The sequence below is a fragment of the Lycorma delicatula genome, chromosome 8 (genome assembly GCF_047948215.1).
Source record: "Lycorma delicatula isolate Av1 chromosome 8, ASM4794821v1, whole genome shotgun sequence".
Lineage (NCBI taxonomy): Eukaryota > Metazoa > Arthropoda > Insecta > Hemiptera > Fulgoridae > Lycorma > Lycorma delicatula.
The window spans coordinates 45,958,427-45,981,511 of NC_134462.1; the positions used below are offsets into that span (position 1 = coordinate 45,958,427).

Sequence of the window (23,085 nt, forward strand, 5' to 3'; positions counted from 1 at the left end):
TATAACTAATGTTTTCTTTGTACTGAACTTCATATGCTCAGTAAACATACTCTAACACTCGTCTAACCTTAACTAATGGATTGGTAGGTCATTGTTTACATTCTGATCTTTAATATCTATTTCAATCTCACGCCTGTAATCCTCTGATTAACACATCTTAACATGAAAAGTATTGGAGATAAGTCCATTATTATACACATTAAATGTCTGTATTTATAAATCTATCAAAATAAGAGTAAAATCTGAGCATTGAAAGGTATGAGTACCCTTATTTATCAATCTCATCATGCTACATTATTGTTATTGTATTTTCATTAAAATTCTGACAGAATCTTAAATTTCTCACTGTTATGATATTTTTACACAATCATTGTTTTGCTTATTTCATATAATAAAAATCATAAACATACATTTATAATAAACCTATAGTTTTTTTTTTTTTATATTTATATATATATATATTTTTTTTTTGTTGGTAAACTAACCCAAAACAGTCTTATAATATAATATACGTTATTATATTTAATGTCATTTTCACATCTTTCTGTTGGAAGTTTATAATTATTACTGGTTTTTTGTTAGTATAATTATAGATTTTTATCAAGTAATTGTTCTTGTAACAAAATAAATATTATTTTGTACATAGTTAAAACATAACAATTAATTTAAGTGAAGAATAAAATTAATTTAAAAAATATTAAGTTGTAGTTTTGATTTGTATGTCTATCTGTTTATTTTTTTATTTATTTGTGTATTATTTTTTAAAAATCTTATTTGAAATAATATTTGTAAGTAAATAATTATAATTTGTCAGGATAAAACTTATTAAAAAGCTCAATGTACTGTTAAATTATTATGCAGTAGCTTTATTTTTTCAAGATATCATAGCTTCCAATCACGATTAAAAGCATAAACCATTGATGCGAGAATAAACTCTCAAAAATACAAGAAATCAATAGCAAGAAAAATTTAGAGCTACTATTTGGAAAATATATTACTACTACTTTGATAAAAGATTCACTTTAGGTGGATGAGCTGTGAACAGTTCATCCACCCAGTTTGAGTACCTCCCAAGATAAACATTCTGATCTGAACATCTTTGGATGTCCTACATACATCTGGATCTTTGAATTGAATTACTGCAGAATTTTAATGTGTGTATTTAACATACTTAGTCAATATTCATACAGTTACAGTTAATTATGTTGCTATACACTCCCATAATATGAGATGTTGCTAAATAAATTTTGAAATGTTTTATAAACTCCTTTTTTCAGGTAATTCAGTGTTTTTATGTATTGAAATTATCAGTAGGGATTTAATTCATTATTCCATTAGTTGGTAAATTTATGGAAGGTTTTGTGACAATGGCTCCAAATTGTTATATTCAGTTATGAATAAATATGTAAACTTTTTTTTTATTTAGACAAGAATTTATATTATTTTATTAAAATTACCCAAAGATTAACTTTCAGAAGAACAAAAAAAATATTCATCACAATAACATTATAAAAGTCATAAATAACAGTATAAAATGAATGAATGAATAAAAGTATTCATCACATAATGGAATTTTGGTAGCTTTTTGTGCTGAATACTGCCTCAATTGTATACAAATTGACCTGCGTCAGTTCAACAAAGTTGTACTTGACACAATCAGGATGCTTTTTCAAAAATAGAATGAACATACAACATTTGACATTAACTAGAGACTGCTTTCACTGTCACCTCTTTAAGAACTTTTTCACCTCATAAGAACAGATTACAAATTCTCCCATTATGTCAATAATATGACATAATATTTTACATATACACAGTTATATATGTATAGAAAGAACTACATCTAAATTCTTTTGGAACTACTGATTACAGTTGCACTACAATTACAAATTTTGCATGCTGCCACATGGTATTTTCTTTACCGTATCACTATCCACTTATTTTTATTGAAATTTATGTCATTTATATTACAGATAACTGATTGAATTCTATATCAGTTATCATACTTTACCCAACCTATGTAATACAGCTACAATCTTAACCCTAAGTTAATAAAATTGTATTATTGTGACGTGGTAAAAATCATTATCTGATATAAATTCCAAAAATTGCTATAATAGTTGTGAATTTTTATTTTTTAATCTAATTTTAATGATTTACTCAATGTAAAACACATATACAGATGTGCCCACAAAATATGATTATAACTTTATAAATAGTATTTTGTGAATGAAAAGTTGCAATATATTAATAATTGCAACTGAAAATATATATAGATATAGGTAGTCAATGAATGTAATTGAATTGCATCCCTAGTGCTTTGTATTTACCATTTAAAAGAACACATACAGCATGAATTTTATCAACTGATTGACTAATGACTTGAATATTTAAATTTTAAACTAGTATCCATCACTCAGAAATTAAAATAACTAATTTTAATTTTGAAACTTTATTTTTACAATATTTTTAATTTTATATTGGATTTTTTGTAAGATTTGTATATTATACCATAAACCCTGACAGTGCCCGAAAATATAACACAAAAATTGCATACAGCTGTTTAAACTCTGTTAATGCTAAAGTCACATTATTTATACTACTCATTCAGCACTAAAAAATTAATATCCTCAAACAATTTAAAATGTGCTACACAGAAATAACAGATAGACAAAGTTAATCTTAAATACTACTTCTGATTATGTTAAAAAATATTTATATCTAAACTGTAAAAATTTCCAGCCATATCATTTGCTGAAGCCATTGTGTAATAACAGAAGCACTTCCCACTGAAACAGATTACCACATCCAACTGAATTTATTTTAAGTAATTATTTTGTTTATGCAATAAAATTATTGCTGTTTTAGTCTTCTGGGTAATAACTCTTGAACACCATGTTATTACTGTTTTTGTTAATTATATTTAACTGACTTCAAGGAAGGAGGAAGTTTTTTCCCATTTAACCCTTGTATTTTTTTATTCTGTAAAGGAATTTCCTTTGGTCTTGATGTAAGTATTCCACATTACTGGAAAATTTATTAAACAAAATATTACATTGTATACTAAAACAGTTCTGAATACTATTTCTCAATATTAATTTACATTTCTCGAAAAATATTACTTTGATTTTATTATAGTTTTTGTTTTAATTAGATAAAGTAATATTTTTAGTACATTACACACACTTTTATTCTATTTATAGAAAAGTTTAAATAAATATATTAATAAGAGCCAGTAGTTAAATTTACTAACTAGTGAAACTTGCATACTCAGCCATAACAGTTTGATATTAATGGAAGATCAAAGCTTTTTAATTTAAAAAAATATTTGCATATTACCAATTAAAAACGCTGTTTAAACTGGTAAATTACGACTGCAGTGAATTTATCATAACTTCTACTTTATTGTATTTTAATTATTTTGTAAAAAATAATTTTGGTTTTTGACTGAAGAGAAAGTTTAAATTGGCCGCCCCTAGTAAGTGAAGTTATGTGACAATGTAATTAATTAAATGCTTCAGATATTAATCGGTCTAAATTTGAACATATAAGTGGCATTACGACTGTGCTAATAATTGATTATGAAATTGTAAATTCGATTTACAGACATTTATCCACGTTACTGCTTGAAATGTACATATTTTATCATCACACACTATCGAAAGTGTAGTTTAATTGTATCGATATTATCGATCAGTGACATCGTTAGTCATTTTCTTGTATCACGACTATCCGGGATCCCGAGTAACGTTGGCTTCCCTCCACGAATAGTTAAAACTATCCGGTGTCATGGCACATGACAGTAGTTGTATTAAATATATTTTGTAAGCCGTGAAGTTATCTTAAGTTTTAATTTGATTTTTTTGCAGAAAATGGAGGGTTCTGTGGGATATCGAGAAGTTATTCCTGATCAAACTAGACCGGCAAAGTGCAAGGAGTTTACTTTAAATACCGGTATGAAAAATTTGTAGGTTAAGATTTTAAACCGTATTTTATTTCAAACAGTTTGTTTCCTTAAGAGTTTTTTCGAGTATTTATTTTGTTTAATTGTATTATGATGGAAATTACAAACATATGTTGCCTGGATTTTGTAAGAATTAACAAAAGTATTATTAATTTCTTTTAATATCGTATTGAGCATTATATATTTTTTATGCCTTCTCTTAGATATAGTACAAATTTGATGTATGTATTTTGTAAGGTTTCGCATTATGAAAATCAAATTGGAATTATCAACTGTGTAATTAATATGCCAGAAGGTGGTAAAAGAACTAAAGACAGCTATTTATTTGTCAACTAAACTAATTCAGAAATTTTTTGAAGTGAGTAAACCTTTGGTGGAAATAATTTAACATGCCGTTAGTGGTAGTGATGGATTGGTATCTGATTAGCAATCATTAAAAAGTGAATTTTAAAACAGATTAAGTTTTACGAATAGCAAATATATTTGATCCACGCACAACTGAAACAGACATGTCATATAAAGTTTCATACTTACAAGTATATGTAGCTGGATTATACATTTGATCATGTTTTACTGATTTTATTTATTTACTGTTTTCATTGTTTACTTTTATCATATTGCAGATGGTTTTTTTTTATTAATACTGATTTTAATTATTTCTCCTATTTACTGATTTTACATTTTTTTGTGTTGCTGTTCTGATCAAGGTTTTCCCATGGTTACCCCTTGATCCTTCTACACAAATGTGATTATAAATAGAATAAAAAAATAAAATATATTCATGTAAATGTGAATATAAGTTTTGTTTTTTTCTTAAAACTGCTCAACAAGAACTTATTGAAGTAAGCAATTTTATCCATAATACATAATGTATATACATTATTTTACCAGACTTGTGTAATAGAACTAGAGCCAGTCAAATTTTAAAAACAGCCATTTTTTCATGATTAGAGAACACTTATTGCAGAATTTCAAAGTCAGATTAAGGATTTTTTGGTTATGATAAAATTTTAATGTATGTTATGTTTATAATAATATATTGTTTGCACATTAATGTTACAACCAAGTTTAAAAAATAATTACCTGTTCCTTTCCTATATTCATATAAAAAATCGCATACTATTCATTTTTCGCTAGTTAGTTGCATTACCATATTTCTTAACATTGCCCAATATGTTAATAAATTTCTCATTTGTTTTTTATAAAAATGTTTGACGTTAATTCTATTATGTTTATTTTGTAATATATTAAAATTAGACACTTTTTGGATGGATGCATATTTATACTATATGGTGTAATGGATTATTAAAATATATTTTACAGTGTAAAATATCGGAGTAATATAGTTAGTTGTAAAATAAAGAGACGTTACATTCATACATAAAAATTACACCACGTGTTTGTTGAGCATTCAAAGGGTTCTGGAGCACTAGTTTTTTTATACTAATTGATGATTATAGTTGTGTCTAATTAATGAAAAATACTTATAACAAAATAAATTGCTATGCAAGTACTTTTGTTGTTATTTTTTAATGGAACTGACTGTATTTAATTTTAAAAAAACGTATTTATAGATTATGAATGATTTTGGCTATTAACTGATAATTTTAATCACTTTAAAAAAATGTTAGTGTCTTGTTGAAATTGAAAGTGTTACTCATCATTTTCTACCAGTGGTGTGTGAAATAGTGTTGGCACTTCTAATAATACAGTGGAATATATAGTGTAGTGCATCAGGATGTTATGTATAGCCACTTCCCATCAAGAATCCATCCCCACCCTACACATCAACAGCTTTTTAAATTTTGAGAATTTAATACAATACCTGTATTTTGATCTGTTGGTATTCTTTTTCTATCCACATTTCTGATTAGTTTATAGCCATGTTTCACATCTTCTAATCCATTTCACATTTGAGGTATGAAAACAAATTTGCAGAATAAACAATGTCTTTTATAGCCCCTGAAAAAGAGACAATTTTAAAATAAAAATTTAATATACATATATGTATGTTAATTTTATTACCTTAATATTATCGTGAAAATGATAAAATAATGGTACTTTTATTAATATAAAAGTACCATTAATTGTATTATGATTCAAGATAATTCTTGAATCCTCAATATGACTGAATTATTTAATTAAACTGCATATTCAAAAGTTAAAAATTAAAAATACTAAAATAAACCATGCACATTATATAATGTTTATTACATTATTGTAATATTATAATGAGAATTGTGTATTAATTTATAATAAGAGTGCTGCTACCTGTTGCAGGTTTTTGTTAAGACTGTTTCCCTCAAACACTGATGGTTTATCTAATTGAATTTTTGTTTATATATGTAATATTTTTCTAATACATCTAATTTTTTGTCAACTTTATTAATTTCTAATATTTCTAAGTTTGTGTTAATATCAGAAATACAAAATTTGTTTTGTTTATTAGATGGTCTGCCATATTAGATAAAAACTTAATTTATTATTTTTGTAATCTGCAATGTTCAAGAAATCTAATTTTAAAAAATCTATTTGTTTTTCTTATATAAATACCATCACAATCATTACATTTAATTTTATAAATTTCACATAGATTGTTTATTTTATTGTTATTTTTATTTTTTAAATATTTTATTATGTGGTTATTAGGTTTGTATATGGTTAAATTTTTCTTTATTGTAAGTTTTAGTAATGTTTTCAATACTATTAGTGAAGCAGCACTCGTTTAAGAAATTAATACCCAGTTTTCATTATATTACAGTAATGTAACAAACATTATGCCATGTGCATGGTTTATTTTCACATTTTTAATTTGCAGTTTAATTAAATAATTCAATTCTTGACTGATGATGCAGGATCCCATGAAAACATGTTCATAATAAAATTAAGGTAAGATATGTCTTATCTCAATATTCTGAACTATGTGGTTTATGTTAATAGAATTTGAAATATAATTTAACAGTACAGAGAAATTATATGAATCTTAAAATTACTATTATCAGTAAAATAATATATATATATATATCTACCTTTTTTTGCTGAGAATGAGTGAAGTTGATTTGTTAAAATATTGAAATGTTTTTTGCCTGCCTTGTCTTAAATTTATTCTTTTTTTTGTTACATTTATAGGATTCTATGTTTCAGAGTTTGAATTTGTTGTAATATATGAATAATAATTTATTACTTTATTCCAGGAGGAACTCCCAGCACCTTACAAGATATAAAAGTTCAACCTCGAGCAGGTGGTTATAGCTATAAGACATATCATGACCGTTTTATTTATTGGTAAGTATTTAGCTAATAAATATTACCTGCACAACCCCCCCCCCCCCCCATCAGTCTCATGTATATATGATGATTAGTTTTTGAAGATTGTTCATTGGAGTAGGATTCATTGGATGCCTTTGGTGATTTTTGCAATGATTGACTTCAGCAAAAAGTTGCAGTGAAATTTTGTGTTAGCTTTGTTAAAATTTTAACAAAATACAGAAAGTGACTCAAGAGTTTACATTGAGGACAGGCTGAACTGTACAAATGCTATCAGTGGTTAAAATGCATTAAAAAAAATCAAGAATTTACCGAAAATGTTGCTTGTTCAGGATTGCTGTCATCATTGAACATGTCTCACACTGCTCAAGTGAATGACTGGTGAGGTCAGATTGATGTTTAACAGTTCACAAGATAGTAGATGAAACTGGAATTTTGATGGGGTCATGTCATGATGACACAATCCTTTAATAATCTGTCAGGATTTTTTTAATTATGTAATCGATGATAAAACCTCATTAACGATAATAACAGTTGATGAAACATGAATGAATGGGTGTTATTTGGAAACAAAAGTTTCAGTCATTGCAGTGGGCCAGAAAATCATCTCAAACACTAAAAGGTATGCAAAAGTCATTGAAGCACATAAGTAATGTTGAAAATCTTTTTTGACATCAAAGACATTCACTATGAATTTCTATCTCTGGCAGATAGTCAACTGCTACTACTATCTAGATATTATCAAACACCTCCTAGGAAATATGAGGAAGATGAGACTTGAACTTTGGCATGACAACTCATGGTTGCTTCACCATGGTAGTGTGCCAGTCCACACATTATTGCTAATTTGGAAGTGCAAAACATTCACTCAGTGTCATCCCTCACTCACCCTAGCTTCTGCTTATTATTTCTTCTATTTCCAAAATTAAAATTGCCATTAAAAGGAAGAAATTTAATACAATAGAATCCATAAAACAAAGTTCACAGAATGCACTGAAAGCTATATGGAAATTGTGTTTAAGAGCACTTTTTGAATTGGAAGGGACAATGGGAAAAGTGAGTAGGAGATTAAATGTGTAATGTAAATATTCAATGCAGTTAGTTTACTTTTTGAATAAGTCTGATATTACATTGGTTTTGCAACAGTATTCGAGAGATAAGTTTGATAAGCTGGACATTCCTATCCCTAAATTCAAATGTAGCATGCATTAAGAAAAAAAAACATTATAAAAGAGAAATGTTTTTTTTGTAATTTCTTTCCTTTAGAATAAACTGTGCAAGATACAATTTTCAATCTTGCTAATTGTTTAATTGAAACAGTTAAAATTAACGTATTGTATCTTTTTATTTAATAGAATTAGAAGTTTATTATTATTATTATTTTTTTATATAATTCAGAAAGTGTATAAGTTTTAATACCTATATACAAGGGCTGTCCAAAAAGTAACTTACATTTTGGTATAACAAAAAAGCAGCCGTTGGAAAAAATTTATTACATGCAGTTTGAAAATATGTCCTTAAATCAATTTTCTATGAAGTTCCAAATAAAGTAAGACATTTGTCGCATCTGTGGATGAGTTTTGTATTTTTCATCAAAAATTTCTTCCTTCTGGTTTTACAGTCACTGTAAAATCATCCTGGAGTCCATCACCATCAAAGCAATTAGTTGGCAGCAGACTTTTCATGTGAAGGAAAAAATTATTATTGCTTGGTTCTTGATCTGGGCTGAATGCAGGATGATAAAAAATTCAAAATAGATAGATACCACACACTGGAATTTATGTTCTGAAATAGGTTTTGGAACCTGTCGAGTGCATCATTTTGGTAACCCAGCTTTTTTGTCACAACTTCATACAGAAGCTGTGTATAAAATTTTTGGAAACAGAAATGAATGCTCTGTAATATATTTTTACAGAGCAATTATTTTTCATTATGAACATTTGACCAGCCACTTTTAAACATAATACCTCACTGCAACATCACTCATTAAATATTTCATTGTAATTCATTGGATAAATCTCAATGAGTTTGTAGTTTTTTACTGAAATAAACCTAATAAATGATGTATCTTCAAAATTGGTGGGATTTTTTTCTGCAGCGGTACACATTTTAAACAAAAAATTGTCAAAAACATTGACAAAACATGTCACTTCATATAGTGCAGTTTGGTGTGTACTGAATTGGTTATCAACAATCACTAAGAAAGTTTTGCTACCTCTACTTCTTCATGAACAATAGTGAAACATGAATTACTTTCTGGATGGTCCTCATATATATTAATGAACCAACATCAGTAACACTTGTAGCATCAGACATGAAAAGAATATTCTGTTTATAACGATGTGGATACACCACATCTCCTGTCTACTCATCTGTATGATTTGAATAACAGTCTTTATCATAATAAACAATGTTTTTATTTATACGGCTCTAGGAAAAAATCCAATGCTGTGGGATTATATGGTAGCCAAGAAACAGGTCCTCCTTTACAGAGTCACTATTAACAAAACATTGCTTTGAGTACATTTCTATCTCCAAGCTAAATTGTAGTTATGCCTCTATTTTCTTATTGATAACCTGATCATATTCTAAATCAGTCTGAAGGAATGCCATCGGAAAACATATTTTGATAGTTTGTATCCTTGATAGTTTCCTCTACAAAGAAACACATAATATCTGAACTTGAGTCCACATTAGACTTGCACTTTGAGCCATAATTAAATTCATGTCATTTGTTGCTTTTGTCATTCATGTAGTTCATGTATAAATTGGAAGTTATGCCAATTCATACATCCATTGATATCAAAAGTGGCCTTTTCTATAAAAATAACACATTTTAATAAATATTATCATCTAGCATAACATTTGAAAACTTTATATGTTTGGGAAATTGAATGGTTTGATTTCATTCCTTAAAGTTAATTTGAATGAAGTCATAATCTTTAACATATAATGAATTTAGTAATACTAAGACATTACCATCTGCTATGGTGCTTGATGTCTCAGGCTCATAATGCAAGACTGATGAATTTGCTCTATGCATTTGTTAGCATGTAGCCTTCCAGGAAATCTAACCTTTTTACACTAATTTCTTTAAACTATCGAAACCTTTGCATTATTAATAGATATGTTGGAGCTATTGTATCATATATTCATCTAAATTAATGCTGAAAAATATCTACTGAATTAAGTTTTATGAAATATAAGCAAAGTATATTTCTTCTTGTTCAGATGCCATGTTCCATCAAACTTGCAAAATGCTAGTTGAGGTGCTACATGGATTGTATCCAGTATTGGCAGTATAATCTTAAAAATTTCTCTTTAGTGTTACAGAAAAAACCCTTCCAGTTTTATAAAATTGGAAGAATAATTAAAATGTTGGAAGTTGTAATTCCGTTTTTAAAATTGTAATACTGAAAAGCTTTATTGCAATTAACAGTTTAAATTCCAGATTGTTGGGGGCCTTCTTTTTATTGTTTTAATCCAATAACTTTTTTGCCTTTTTTTTTTGTCTGAATTAATGGTTATATATTAATTTTACTTTTTTGTAGGAGGACAAATCATGATGTTTTGGAATTAGTAGAACAGAGTTTAAGTGTCAATCTTACATCTAATCATGTTAAATACAGATTTACAGACACTCCTATACTAGAGGGTGTTTCTGTTCATGAAACGTACAATAGTGTTGTTGTTCTTGTTGCTTCTGTTTCCAGTGTTCACAGATTAGTGTTTCCCCATCCTGATAAACTTCCTATTCAGGTAAAAATGGTTTTTATTTTTTATTTTTGTTTCCAGAAATTAGTTGTAATTAAAATGTAGAAGTTAGATTTTTATTTTAAGTTGAGCCATATGTTTTTTTATTGCATGGTTATAATGCAATTAATTTATGGCATTTTAATACGGTGTTTGTACTGTATTAGTTTCTTTCTTTTTGGTGAGTATGCTCAAATGTTTTCATTGTTTATAATTTTTTGTAACTTACTTATATTTAAGCAAGTAAGTGACTGTGTAGAGGCAGAATGGATTTAAAATGATGTTTATTTATGCCATTAAATTAGCACAATTTTAAGGGAGATATCAAACCATTGTATTGTTCATACTAATTTTACACTTCCAAATCTCTGCCTAAAAAATTCCATTCCTAGTCCATGATCAGATGCAGAAATTTTAACTGAAATTCAAGATTGAAATGATCTTAGGGTAAAAATATCTCTTATTGGTGAATTCTGTGTTCAGTTATTGCATTAGTGGATACCAGTATTCTTTGGTGGTTGGGTTTCAATTAATCACAGATCTCAGGAATGGTCGAACTGAGATTGTACGGGACTACACTTCATTTACATTTATACATATCATGCTTATTCATCTTCTGAAGTAATACCTGAACGGTAATTCCCAGAGGCTAAACAAAAAAAAGAAAAAAAAAGTTACTGCATTAGTAGAAAAATTTAATTGATTATTTTTTTTTTAATAAGGGGTTCTGAGTATTACCTAATAACCAGTGAATTTTGATGCAACCATGTTATAATTGTTTGCTTTAATATTACTTTGTCTCCCCGTTTGCATTAACATTTTAAAATAGTTATTAAAAGAAAATCAGTAGTTGTATTTATAAAGATGTTTGGAAAGTTTCTGCAAATTTGATGGCAAATTTTTTATTTTTTTAAGTAATTATTTAAACAAAATAAGTTTCTAAAGTTTTGATTTTTAAGTTAAATCTTATTTTTATGTAAAATGTTGAATTCATTTGATTTTTAGTAATGTACACTACTTCTGACTATGAGAAACTTAGAATTACGTATTTAGAAATTTTAATTTATTGATTTAAAAATGTGTAACATATTTAAATTTTATCCTATTGTTTGTTTTAAGAGGATCATTCATATATAAATCAGAATTTGTTTACATAGCTTTATTTATATTAGGTAAAATACAAATAAATTACTTTATTTTCCTGCAGTCTCCTTCAACAGAAATAAGTTTTCTTTACCAGATAGGAGATTCCTGATCTCATCAAAAAAACAAAATGGCTGCTCCAATTAGTTGCTCATTAAGAGGTGTTCAATGAATCTTAGCAAGTTTATTGCAATTCTGAGCTGCTGCAAACATCGATGGGAATGTCACATTTGGCATTCGCATCAGTGGCATCCTGACTGAGGCAAGAACAAGGCTGAGAGATGCCTTTTGCCAAGGTTTTGAAGATGACCTCCAGTAAAGCCCATCAGAGGTAGGTAGGGTGAGGGTGGTGTGGTGGCTGAAACCGACACATAGAGGGTGTCTTCCTCTATGGGGTCAAGATGCTGTTTGCAGCCGTGCATTGTCGTAGAGAAGGAAGACATTGCAAATCAGTTGCTGGTATCATTTGTTGTGATGATAAGCAACTCTGACTTCATCCAACAAATTACAATAATATGCCGCATTTACTGTCTTCTGTTGGTGGAAGAAATCAATCAGTAGCACACCTTCGTGAGTCCCAAAACACAGTTGCCAGAACTTTTTCAGCTGACAAGCACTTCTTGGTTTTGATTGATGTTCCTTCCCTACCCTTCCTTTACTTCATTTTTGATCTCTTGCTTTCCAAAGTGTAGTGCTGAACCTACATTTCATTGCAGGTCACAATGCTGTCCAAAAATGCCTCTTATTCTGCTGCTGACAGATGTGTTTCCAGACATTTCTGTGTGCCTCAGTGAGAATATGTGGAACCCTTCTTGCCACACTTTTCTGTATCCAAGAGTGTCTGACGACAAAATTGTATGCACACTCTCAACAGTTATGCCCACCTCTGATGCAGTTTCAGCAATGATTGTGTGGCACCTTCTACAAGGTCACAAACAGCCTGTATGTTGTCATTGATGCTGATTCACAGTGTTCATGACCTTTGTTCTCCAGTGCATCATGGCCAGTTTGAAATTTTTGGGTCCAATCAAACACTTGAGCTTTTGACAGGGTTGCATCTCCAAACTGTACCTAAATCGGATTAAAATTTGTTGTTCAATGGACAGTGGTACCTCCTATTCAGACATTCTGCTACTGATGTGGGAACATAACCCACGGGTGTGATGACTGGTTGCTCCCCTCCATGCATATCCAACAAACTACTCATGCAGCACCCCATCACATTCACTGCTCTTCCTCAGTGTGTGTAGCAAAATTCCAGTTTTCTGTTTGAATGATCCTCACTTTGTCCTGGTGTGTTTTATAATCCTTGGTGTAAATATGTATATATTTGCAGAAAACAAATTGCAAAATTTTAAATACAATTTGTAAATTTGATTTTTGGAGTGGGAAAAATAATTTGAAATTTTAAGTGAGTAGAGTTTACCATTATACAGGAATGTAAATTATTCAGTGCATTTTAGGGGTTAATAAAAAATTAACAAAGCAATCTAACGTGCATTAATTTTTTTCAAATCTTAGTGTATGTACTAGAGTTACTGATGATCTTGAATGAATACGCTGGAGCAATATAATGATTGGGAGAATCATCAGCTAAGGAATGGCTACTGTCCAGGAAAAAAGCAATGTGTGTACAATGGTTTCATGAAGGTGAATCTGTATAGATGTTTTCATTTAGAGTATGGTTGATCCTCCTAATAAAGACTGTTAAACATTGGTATCAGCAGTTTAAGGATACAGAAAGTGTAGTATGAGAAATGCTGGCAGACCTCGTTTCTGAGGAAGTTGTGGATGGAGTGAAAAGAGAAACTTTTCAGTGAAGCCCAGTTAATCGATATATCATGCAAGTTTAGAATTGGAAATACCACAATCTACAATTGGGTCATTCCATGTCAAGTCAACAAGCCTCACAACTTGACCGTCACCAATTTCAACAAAATTCACAGGATTTATTATATCTATAAAAGATGGAAAAAAAATTTTTTTTCAGGTTTTTCAGTCTCAATTTTTTGTGTAGGACCCCAAAAGAAAGTGAAAAAATTGCAAAAAGCAAGGTTCAGATAATTACAAAAAATTAATTTTCTCAGCTTCTATAAGAACTAGAGAGCTCAATTTGGTGTCATTTTAGAGCTCTTGGACTGGCTTTCATGTGATGTATCACCTAGCAAGATTTTATGACATTAATAGTTCAAGTTAACAAAAAAATTTGTTTGACCTTAAATATATCCAAAAGTGTATTTTTTAAAATTGAAAAAATATATTTTTTGCTTCGTAATGTGTTGTACATATGTACCTATGATTCAGTTTAAAACACCATTTTTTTTTTTTTAAAGGTTTTAGAAAATCCCAACACTCTGTCTTATTTTTAATGACCTTCGTACTCATTTTAAGATTTTCCTGTTTTTCTATCACGTTCACATGCACTATTATGCTTTTGACAGTCAAAAATTTTCATGCACAATTTGATGAACATTTTATATTTTCGTTCTGCCCATTGATATTTTCCCTGATGTCTTGTCATCAATAACATATTGTCATCCCTCAGAAAACTGTTTAAACAATTTCTAAAACTGATTTTTTTCTTCACAGCATTTTTGCCATGAATCTGTACTAACACTAATTTTCTTTGCCAAGTTTGATGATGAGATTAATCTTTGATCATTGGATAATTCAAGAAATGCGTTCTCTTGATTGTTTTAAAACACTTGCAGACAGTATCAGATTATCCAGAAACAAAACATACTAATCAACAATTGCACTGTGAGAAGTTGTTGATATGATGTCAGTAAAGCAGTAGTGATTCTGTACACTGGTGTCATAACAAATGTACTCTAGTGATTTTGCATATTTCAATGCAAGACGTTTTGTCATTTATAATGTGTTGGTTTTTTAAAAGATTCTCAACTACATTAGATATTTGTATGTTTATGTTTTTATGTGCTCTTATGCACTTTAAAAAAATTGTTTTAAATGGCAGATTGGTTTTCCTTGTGTTCATTAACCACATTATGAAACATATATTGATATCAAGTATTTATATTTTATTTTATATCCCACACCCCATCAGATTATTTTGGTTTTAAATAATAGTCTTGATTTAGATGATTTGAAAATTTTGACAGAGGCATATTTATTTATTTATTTTTTTGTGAACTCAGATATAGGCAGTGGTGTATATTTAGCATTTAATTTTATAAACATATTTTATGGATAAGTGGCACATAGTCAGATTGTAGTTTTATTTCTTATTTATAATTTTCTTTTCTTATTACAGCAAGTAACAATTGAGGGAAGTATACAGTCAATATTTTCCGAAGCATCACTCAGTGCTGCACGTGATCCTACTACTTATCATATTTTAACATCATCTCCAAGTAAGATAGCTTTATAATTTATTATAATTTAAAAAAAAAATTGTTTGGCAACTGTAATTGTATGTCATTAAAAAATGGTTAATTTAAAAAAAAATAGATTATCTTATGATAGTCATAGGTTTTATAGTATAATTTCAACATCATCTCCAAGTAAGATAGCTTTATAATTTATTATAATTTTTAAAAAATTTGTTTGGCAACTGTAATTTTGTGTCATTAAAAAATGGTAAGTTTAAAAATAGATTATCTCTTTAAAAAAAATAGATTATCTCTTAAATAGATTATGATAATCATAGGTTTTATAGTATAAGAAAACATTTTTAATATTTCTTCAAAGTGTAAATCTGTATGAAATCAAACATAGGTGTTAGAAATGGAGTCTGATGTGTGTTGTATTAAAATTGTTAAAAATTAGATGTTTGATTAACATTAAAAAAGAAAATATTATTGAATTGGATAAAATACAACTTAGTAACAGAATCTGAACAGAAAGATTTAATGATCAAACTGTTCAATATGATTTGAAAATTTAGAATTTTTTTTTCTGAATTTTTTAGTCATCATATGAGTTCCACTTATTCTTCTAGATTAATCAGATTTTACTATATTTACTTGTAGCCTTATTCTATTTTTAATTATATTGTTTCAATTGAACTACCTATCATTTCATTATTATAAGAAGAATTATTTGATGTTCAGTTGGATGGTTTTTTGAATAACTGGGTAAAGCAATAAGGAAAGTTTTATATATTTTCTTTCAGATTGTTGTTGATTTCATTTATTTTGAAATTTTAAGGATATAAGAATTATATATTAGTTAGTCAATTTGTTTATTGATAAATTTTTATATTATTTTTTCTTTTTTAGATTTACCACATACAGGAACGTCATGTTTGACAGCAAATGGAGATGCTTTATTTGCATTGGCACTTGGCACTGGTGTAATAATTTTAGTGCACTTAGAACCATTAAGTGGTGTTGCCACTTGCAAAGAATTATGTCAAGATACTATAATGCCTCGATTCTTATCTGGACTAACAGATGCCCTTTTGTAAGTTAAAAATGTCCTAAAATATCTTATATTATTATTATTTTTTAAATATATAAGTATAAGAACCGTTTTAGTGACTGAGATGGGAAACTGCATTCCTTACAATGTGATGCTTCCCCAATTCCTAGATTTCTCAGAGATTTCTATTCTGAAAATTGTAGGTAATGAAGTAAGGTGAAATGCCAGTTACGCCAGGGACATGCTTAATGAACTGATTCCCCTAAATCAGAATTTTTTGTAATTCTTTATGATGATTGTGATCACTATCAATATGAGGTTTGTGATAAGTCCATGTGAAAATAAAGAAGACAATTTTTCAGGAAAATGTTTTTTTCTCAGTGTAATCTTCGTTCAGATTTGTACACTTTATCTCGCATTGCTGAAGTTTTTCAGTCCCATATTTTTAATATTTATCCAAGTCTTCAAAATAGGCACGTATTCCAACAATAACTTCATCCCATTTTACGTAAATATTTACCATCAGACCACTTCTTCATATTTGGAAACTGTTAATGGTCAAAAGTTACTAAGTTTGGAAAGTTAAAAAGAACTCTTTTTTATCAATTGTCATTTTATCTGTATTTCCCCAGTTAGACTACATCAAAAATGCATAATATTTCCAAGTTTTGTTTAACTCTTCTCCAGAAAATCAGTGAAGATTATGTCATAAGTACTCCAAAAGACATTGGCCATCACCTTTTTTCCTACTAATGGAGTGGTTTTCACCTTCTTTGGAGAAAGTTTCCCCAACTCTAATCCACTGTTTCTGATTGTTGGTTTCAGGCTGATAGTGATATATCCAAGTTTTCAACACCTTTGTATATTGTGCAAAAATGCCACTTGATTATGTTGAAACAGACCTAAACTGCTTATAAATGTTTCTTTATTCAGTGCTTTAATACTAAACATTTGTTTTGGTTATAAAAGATTACTTATTTATAAATGTTTTCTTATTACTTATTTTGACCAATTGTGAACAAACATGGCACCCACCTTGCAGAAAGTTTTTGTATATGTAAATCTGCGAAAACTTAATGCACTGTGTAAAATACTAGATTAGATTAAAAAATACAGAATTTTTTAATTTCTCAAGCTGTGCAAGTCCATTCTCACAATTTTTACTTTGCTGTCTAGTTAGTGCTATAGCTCTAGAAGAAGAAGAAGAAGTATTATAATCAGTTCAATTTGGGCATATGTGGTTTTCACTAGATCTTGACGTTTTGAACCTAAGGAATCAAAAAACCAGATGGAAATTTTCCAGATGTTAATGTTCGTATGTAAGTGTGTTCAGTGTTGGCTTCTAAATCACCTTATATCTCCCGAACTGCTGAACTGATTTTGACCACACTTGGTAAGATTACTTCTATATATGGGGCATTGAAGCCATTAAATTTTACACAAGGTCAAGGGGGTGAGGTTGTAGAGCAAGGTCACCCTCAGTATCTCAAGATTTTGCCTAATTAAAGTCTTAGTTTTCTTAAACACATATGATAACAATTAAAAATAACAATATTTGCCAAAATAGTTTGCAAAATTGCACCCCCACCCTAAAAAAATGCTGTTGAGTATGAAAAATAACTTGATCTGGCTGGGTCTCTGGAACTCGATTGTTTGGTTGACTTGGTACCTGGTGCGTTAAGCCTCATGGCTACACCAGTCTGTCAACTGTTCAAGTGAAATTTGTTTTATGTAATTTGTGAAATTACATTAGTTTAGTTCATGCCAACAGTCGCCACTAGTACCTTGACACCCGTGCGAATTAAATATAGTATGCACGCACTTTAGTTAGAATGATTGAATTAAATATTTAAAAAAATATATATTTAAATAAAATGATAAATATTTTAAATTAAGTTGTGTATGTAGTTGTACATCAGAAACAATTGTTTTTTGTTTTTTTTTGGTACACAATGTAAATAAACCTTGAGGTATGTTTACATTGGTAGCCATATTGGATGCTTAGTTTATTGTTGGCTGTCGATAGGTTACATGTGTTTTGGTATGGTTGGTAATTTTTAACTTTTGGAAAAAAAGGAACAAAGAATTTCTTTAAGAACAGAATAAATTGCAGAACTCATTGGAAATGTTCTGCACTGAGAAGAATTGCTAAAAGATTAACTTTTAGCAATTCTTCTCTAAATAAAACAAGCGTTTATATAAGTGATACAAACATTTCCAAGAGGACTGTGATAATGTTGAAAATGACAAGCGCCCTGGACATCCTAGCAAATCAACAATTTGTGACATCAAAAAAGTGAAGAAAATTATTATGGACAATTGCCAAATCATTAGGAGGTTGCTGATGATGTTGACATATCATTTGACTCATGTCAAAAAAATTTCTTTTGGATGGTTTGGGCATAAAACATGTGGCAGCAAAATTTGTTCAAAAATTGTCAAATTTTGACCAAAGCAGTTTTGAATGAACATTGCTCAGGAGTTGCTGAATGAAGTGAACAACAATCCAGAACTGCTCAAATGGGTCATAACTGGTGATAATGCTTGGGTATATGCGTATGACATCAAAACTTAGTATATTATGAGTACTTACCACCTGGTCGTACAGTCAGTAAGGAGTATTCTGGAAGTTCTGTGCCATTTGCTTGAAGCAGTCCAAAGAAAATGCCCAGATATGGTGAAACAATTCATGGGAAATAAATCGTGATAAGCACCTGCTTACACTTCACTGTTGTTCATGAATTTTTGGCCAAAACCAACACTGTTATGAACTTAGCCTTCATATTTGCCAGACATGGCCCCCTGCAACTTTTTTCTATTCCCCAAGCAGAAAATAGCCATGAAAGGATGACATTTTGCTCGCATTGAAGAGATAATCAGAAGTGCTGAAGGAGCTAAATGCCATATCAAAAATTGCATTCCAGAGTTGCTTCAAAGATTGGAATAAGCGCTGGCACGAATGTATTATATTTGAAGGTGACAACAATATTGATGAATAAAGATTTTTTGAAAAAACTAAAATTCCGCTTTTATTTTTATCAATCCTCATACAATACACCTGTTCATTTGAGATGATTATTGTTTTAGCAGTCTCGCACACTTTCAATTTTCTATCCTCCATCACTCTATCATGGACTTTTTCAATATTCCCTTCAATTTTAACTATAGGCAGCCGACCAGAATGTTCAGTGTCATTTGTGCCCACATGACCACTTGGAAAATAACTAAATCACTTGTAGTTTGTTGTAATTGATCTAATATTTATCCAACTTGCCTTTAATCTCCTCTGCAGTTTTGCCATTCATTAAATAATGTTTGATTACCTTGCAGAAATCTTTCGTCAATTTTTTACCATTATATTTTATTAGCTTAATTGAATGCCAACAACAGAATTTTAATACATGTGACTGAAACGTGTTGTGTGCTGTTAATGAAGTTGCAGAAAACTAAAAATGACTAGTAAGTGCCATTTTTTGATTTTGCACAGATTTATCAAACAGTGTGATATGATTTTCAGTCAAAATAACCTAAAATTAATTTACAAATAAATTAATTTAGTTATTCTACATAATGTCAAGAACTAAGACTATGACAGTCAAATTTCTAAGAATGTTCAATGAATTGTTAGCTATAATACACTTGAACTAAAATCTCTTATAGCAGCAGTTCATCACTCCTTAAAAAAACTTCTATAGAGACAATCTCACAATATATTTCTTTAATCTATTGTCTTTTTAAAATCTTTTAGAGCTCTACTAACAAAAATATTTTTATGTTATCTAATATGACTACTTTGGAAAGCCCCTTTCATTTCAAGAAATTAAAAAAAATCTGAAAAGATAAAATATATTTCTGTACTAGCCCAGTCCTAAAGAAAAAGAAACATTATTGGTGGAGTAACAAATGTGATATAGCAGTACATCCCAACCGTGTAGAGGAAGACACTCGTCTAGTGACGTTACGGTCGTCACACCATCCCTTCCATTCCTAGCCCTATTTGGCTTTAACAGGAGTTGTCTTATCGCCCTCTGACTTTACATCTCATAGTAATAAGCCTGGCCTTGTTGGGATGCCACCGATGTAAATTCCTTGTCAGACATTTACAGACGCCGCTGTTACAGTCAAAACGCCGCTACACCTCATTGCTACATGGTATCCCTTGCCCATTGGCAGTTCAGTCGCCTTTCCACCAACAGCTTTTGCAATTATAATACCTCTTGTCTAACTAATCGTGGCTTGCTGCCAGAGTGCCTACCTTCGGCCAGTCAAACTGTCCAGGTGGACCCTAGCCACCCTGGTTCCTACTTTACTACATCCCCTTGGCCGTCCTGTGCAGGGCGAGGAATCGAAGGAAGCCAGCAACAATTGCCCAATCTCTGCGAGTCCTCCAGTTGACTTATAGATTAAAGAAGGAGTTTACACTCTCAAGTTCCCTGACAACTTGGTACGCTCAGCTTCATACCAGGGACATACATACAGGACATGGCCCACCGTGTCATCAACTCACAGTCATAAACCAGAGTCAACCAACCTAAACCTAGCCAAACCATCCCTAAAAGCACCATGTCCCGAAAGAAATTGAGTAATATGCCGATTGGGGGAAACCCAGGAAATCGCTCGCAACTCCCTAACATTCGGAAAAATACCATGCATGTATCGACCAGTAGTAGAATCATTCCCATGAGTCAAAACCTTGGTCTTCAATTTCTCACATACGCCCTGACGTTAGAAGGCCTCCCTTCTTGGAAATGTACCGCTGGCTATGATTTAGCAGTAAAGATGAGACAGCAAGCCTAGTTTAATGATCAGCAGAAGAAATCAAGAGAGAAGTTTCTGAAAATCAGGAGAGAAACAGCCAAAGAGATCAGAAGAAAAAAAATTCTTCAAATTATAGAATAAAATTACAATAAACACCAAACAAGAGATTACTAAAAAACATTTAAGCAATAGCTTTGTAAATTTAACCCACCCACCCTAATGGATAAAGATAAAAATGGAAAAACTGCCCTCAATAATAAAGACAATGCAAAAATACTACCCGATTACTTCAGCAACCCTCTAAATTGCAAAGAACCTAAGAAATTATTTAAAATGAATTAAAAGGCCCCTAATAAATATCTATTAGAAAACATAACACCCCATACATTTAAAGAAATAGAATATGCCCTTAAGTCTCTTAAAAAGTATAAAGCTTCTGGAGAGAACCAACTTGTTGCAGAACTATTGAAAACTGCTAATGGACAAACTAAACAAAATTTACATAAACGTATAATTAATATTTGGAATACCAAGAAATTTTCAGAAGAATGGAATACTGTGATCATCTGGCCCTTTCACAAAAAAGGAGATAAAATGGATCCCAACAACTACAGAGGAACTCCTTGTTAGATGATACAAAATTTTCTCTAACATTCTCTTACAAAACCAACTTGATGAAAAACTGAGGGAATACCAAGGAAGATTTAGACCAGGAAGAAGTTGTCAGATCTAATCATAGGTTTGAGATGGATAATGAAATATTATAGAATGAGAGGAAAACCACCAATGAGAGGAATCATCACCTTCGTAGACTTCAAGAAGGCGTATGACTTCATCCATCGAGAATCCCTTAAAAATCCTTTCGAGAATTTGGTCTACACAGAGTTAATAAATTTAATTGGAGCAGCCCTTAAAAACACAATTTCCAAATTGAAATTTAGAGGCGAACTTCCTGAACCATTCAAAAGGTTTGTCAAATGATGTAGCCACGTGAGTTCTGTTATTGTTGTTTTTTAAAAACTGTTAAAATATTGTACAATTGTGGTTTCAGCTAAATAATTGAATCTAGTAATAGTGACCACACTTTATCTTGATGCTGAATTGGAGAATGACAAAATTGAAACTTCGTCAGATCAAAATGAAATGAATTCGATCCCACACCAAGAAAGTGCTAACAATTTAAACATTTAATAAATATTTGTATATTTAATTTATACTGTTTACATAAAAAGGAGGTAAATTTGTTTTACCTTCTTTTTTTAAATGTAGTTTCAAGAAGCCTTAGTTGAGGAAATCATAAGACAAAATCACATTGAAGGCAATCAAACAAAAAAGGTAGACCTGTTCCAATCAAGAAAATCCTCTGCAACACACTGAAACACATTTTCCAGATACTGTACCATCTACCAGTGCTAGAAAGGATATTTTAGGAAGATGTGTAGTGTATTTAGTCCTGAAATAAAATATCCTCCCATTAACAGTACACAGAATGTTGTAGGGTTAAGTATAGTGCCATGTTTTAAGAATTACCATGCTTTAAAAAAAACTTTATAGTTAAATTATTCATTTTTGATAGATTAGAATTTCCAATAAATTTTGATGTAAAATATGTTTGGTCAGTCCCAACTTCATTTCCTCTTTATTTGTAATATCAAAATGTTTATTTCTTTCTATAAATGTAAACAAACTTGTTATTTTGTTACTGCTGTGATTACCAGCTGTTTGTATGTAATTATGTTAATATGCATTACCATAAAGTTTGTACTTCTGTTAATATGCATTATTAAAATTAGTATTTCTTTAAATATCAAATGACA

At 29.9% G+C, this 23,085-nt stretch overlaps 1 protein-coding gene across 1 annotated transcript in view; it reads left to right on the forward strand.

Annotated features, from left to right (window-relative positions):
- Window positions 1–3,731: 3,731 nt before the first annotated feature.
- The window catches only part of Nup160 (nuclear pore complex protein Nup160), a 75,921-nt gene continuing 56,567 nt past the window's right edge, over window positions 3,732–23,085 (forward strand). Inside the window, exons 1-5 of the mRNA XM_075372994.1 lie at window positions 3,732–3,954; window positions 7,159–7,249; window positions 10,783–10,990; window positions 15,402–15,501; window positions 16,369–16,552. Of these exons, the coding sequence (XP_075229109.1) occupies window positions 3,873–3,954; window positions 7,159–7,249; window positions 10,783–10,990; window positions 15,402–15,501; window positions 16,369–16,552 (665 nt within the window). The 5' untranslated portion in view covers window positions 3,732–3,872. The remainder of the gene's footprint in view (window positions 3,955–7,158; window positions 7,250–10,782; window positions 10,991–15,401; window positions 15,502–16,368; window positions 16,553–23,085) is intronic.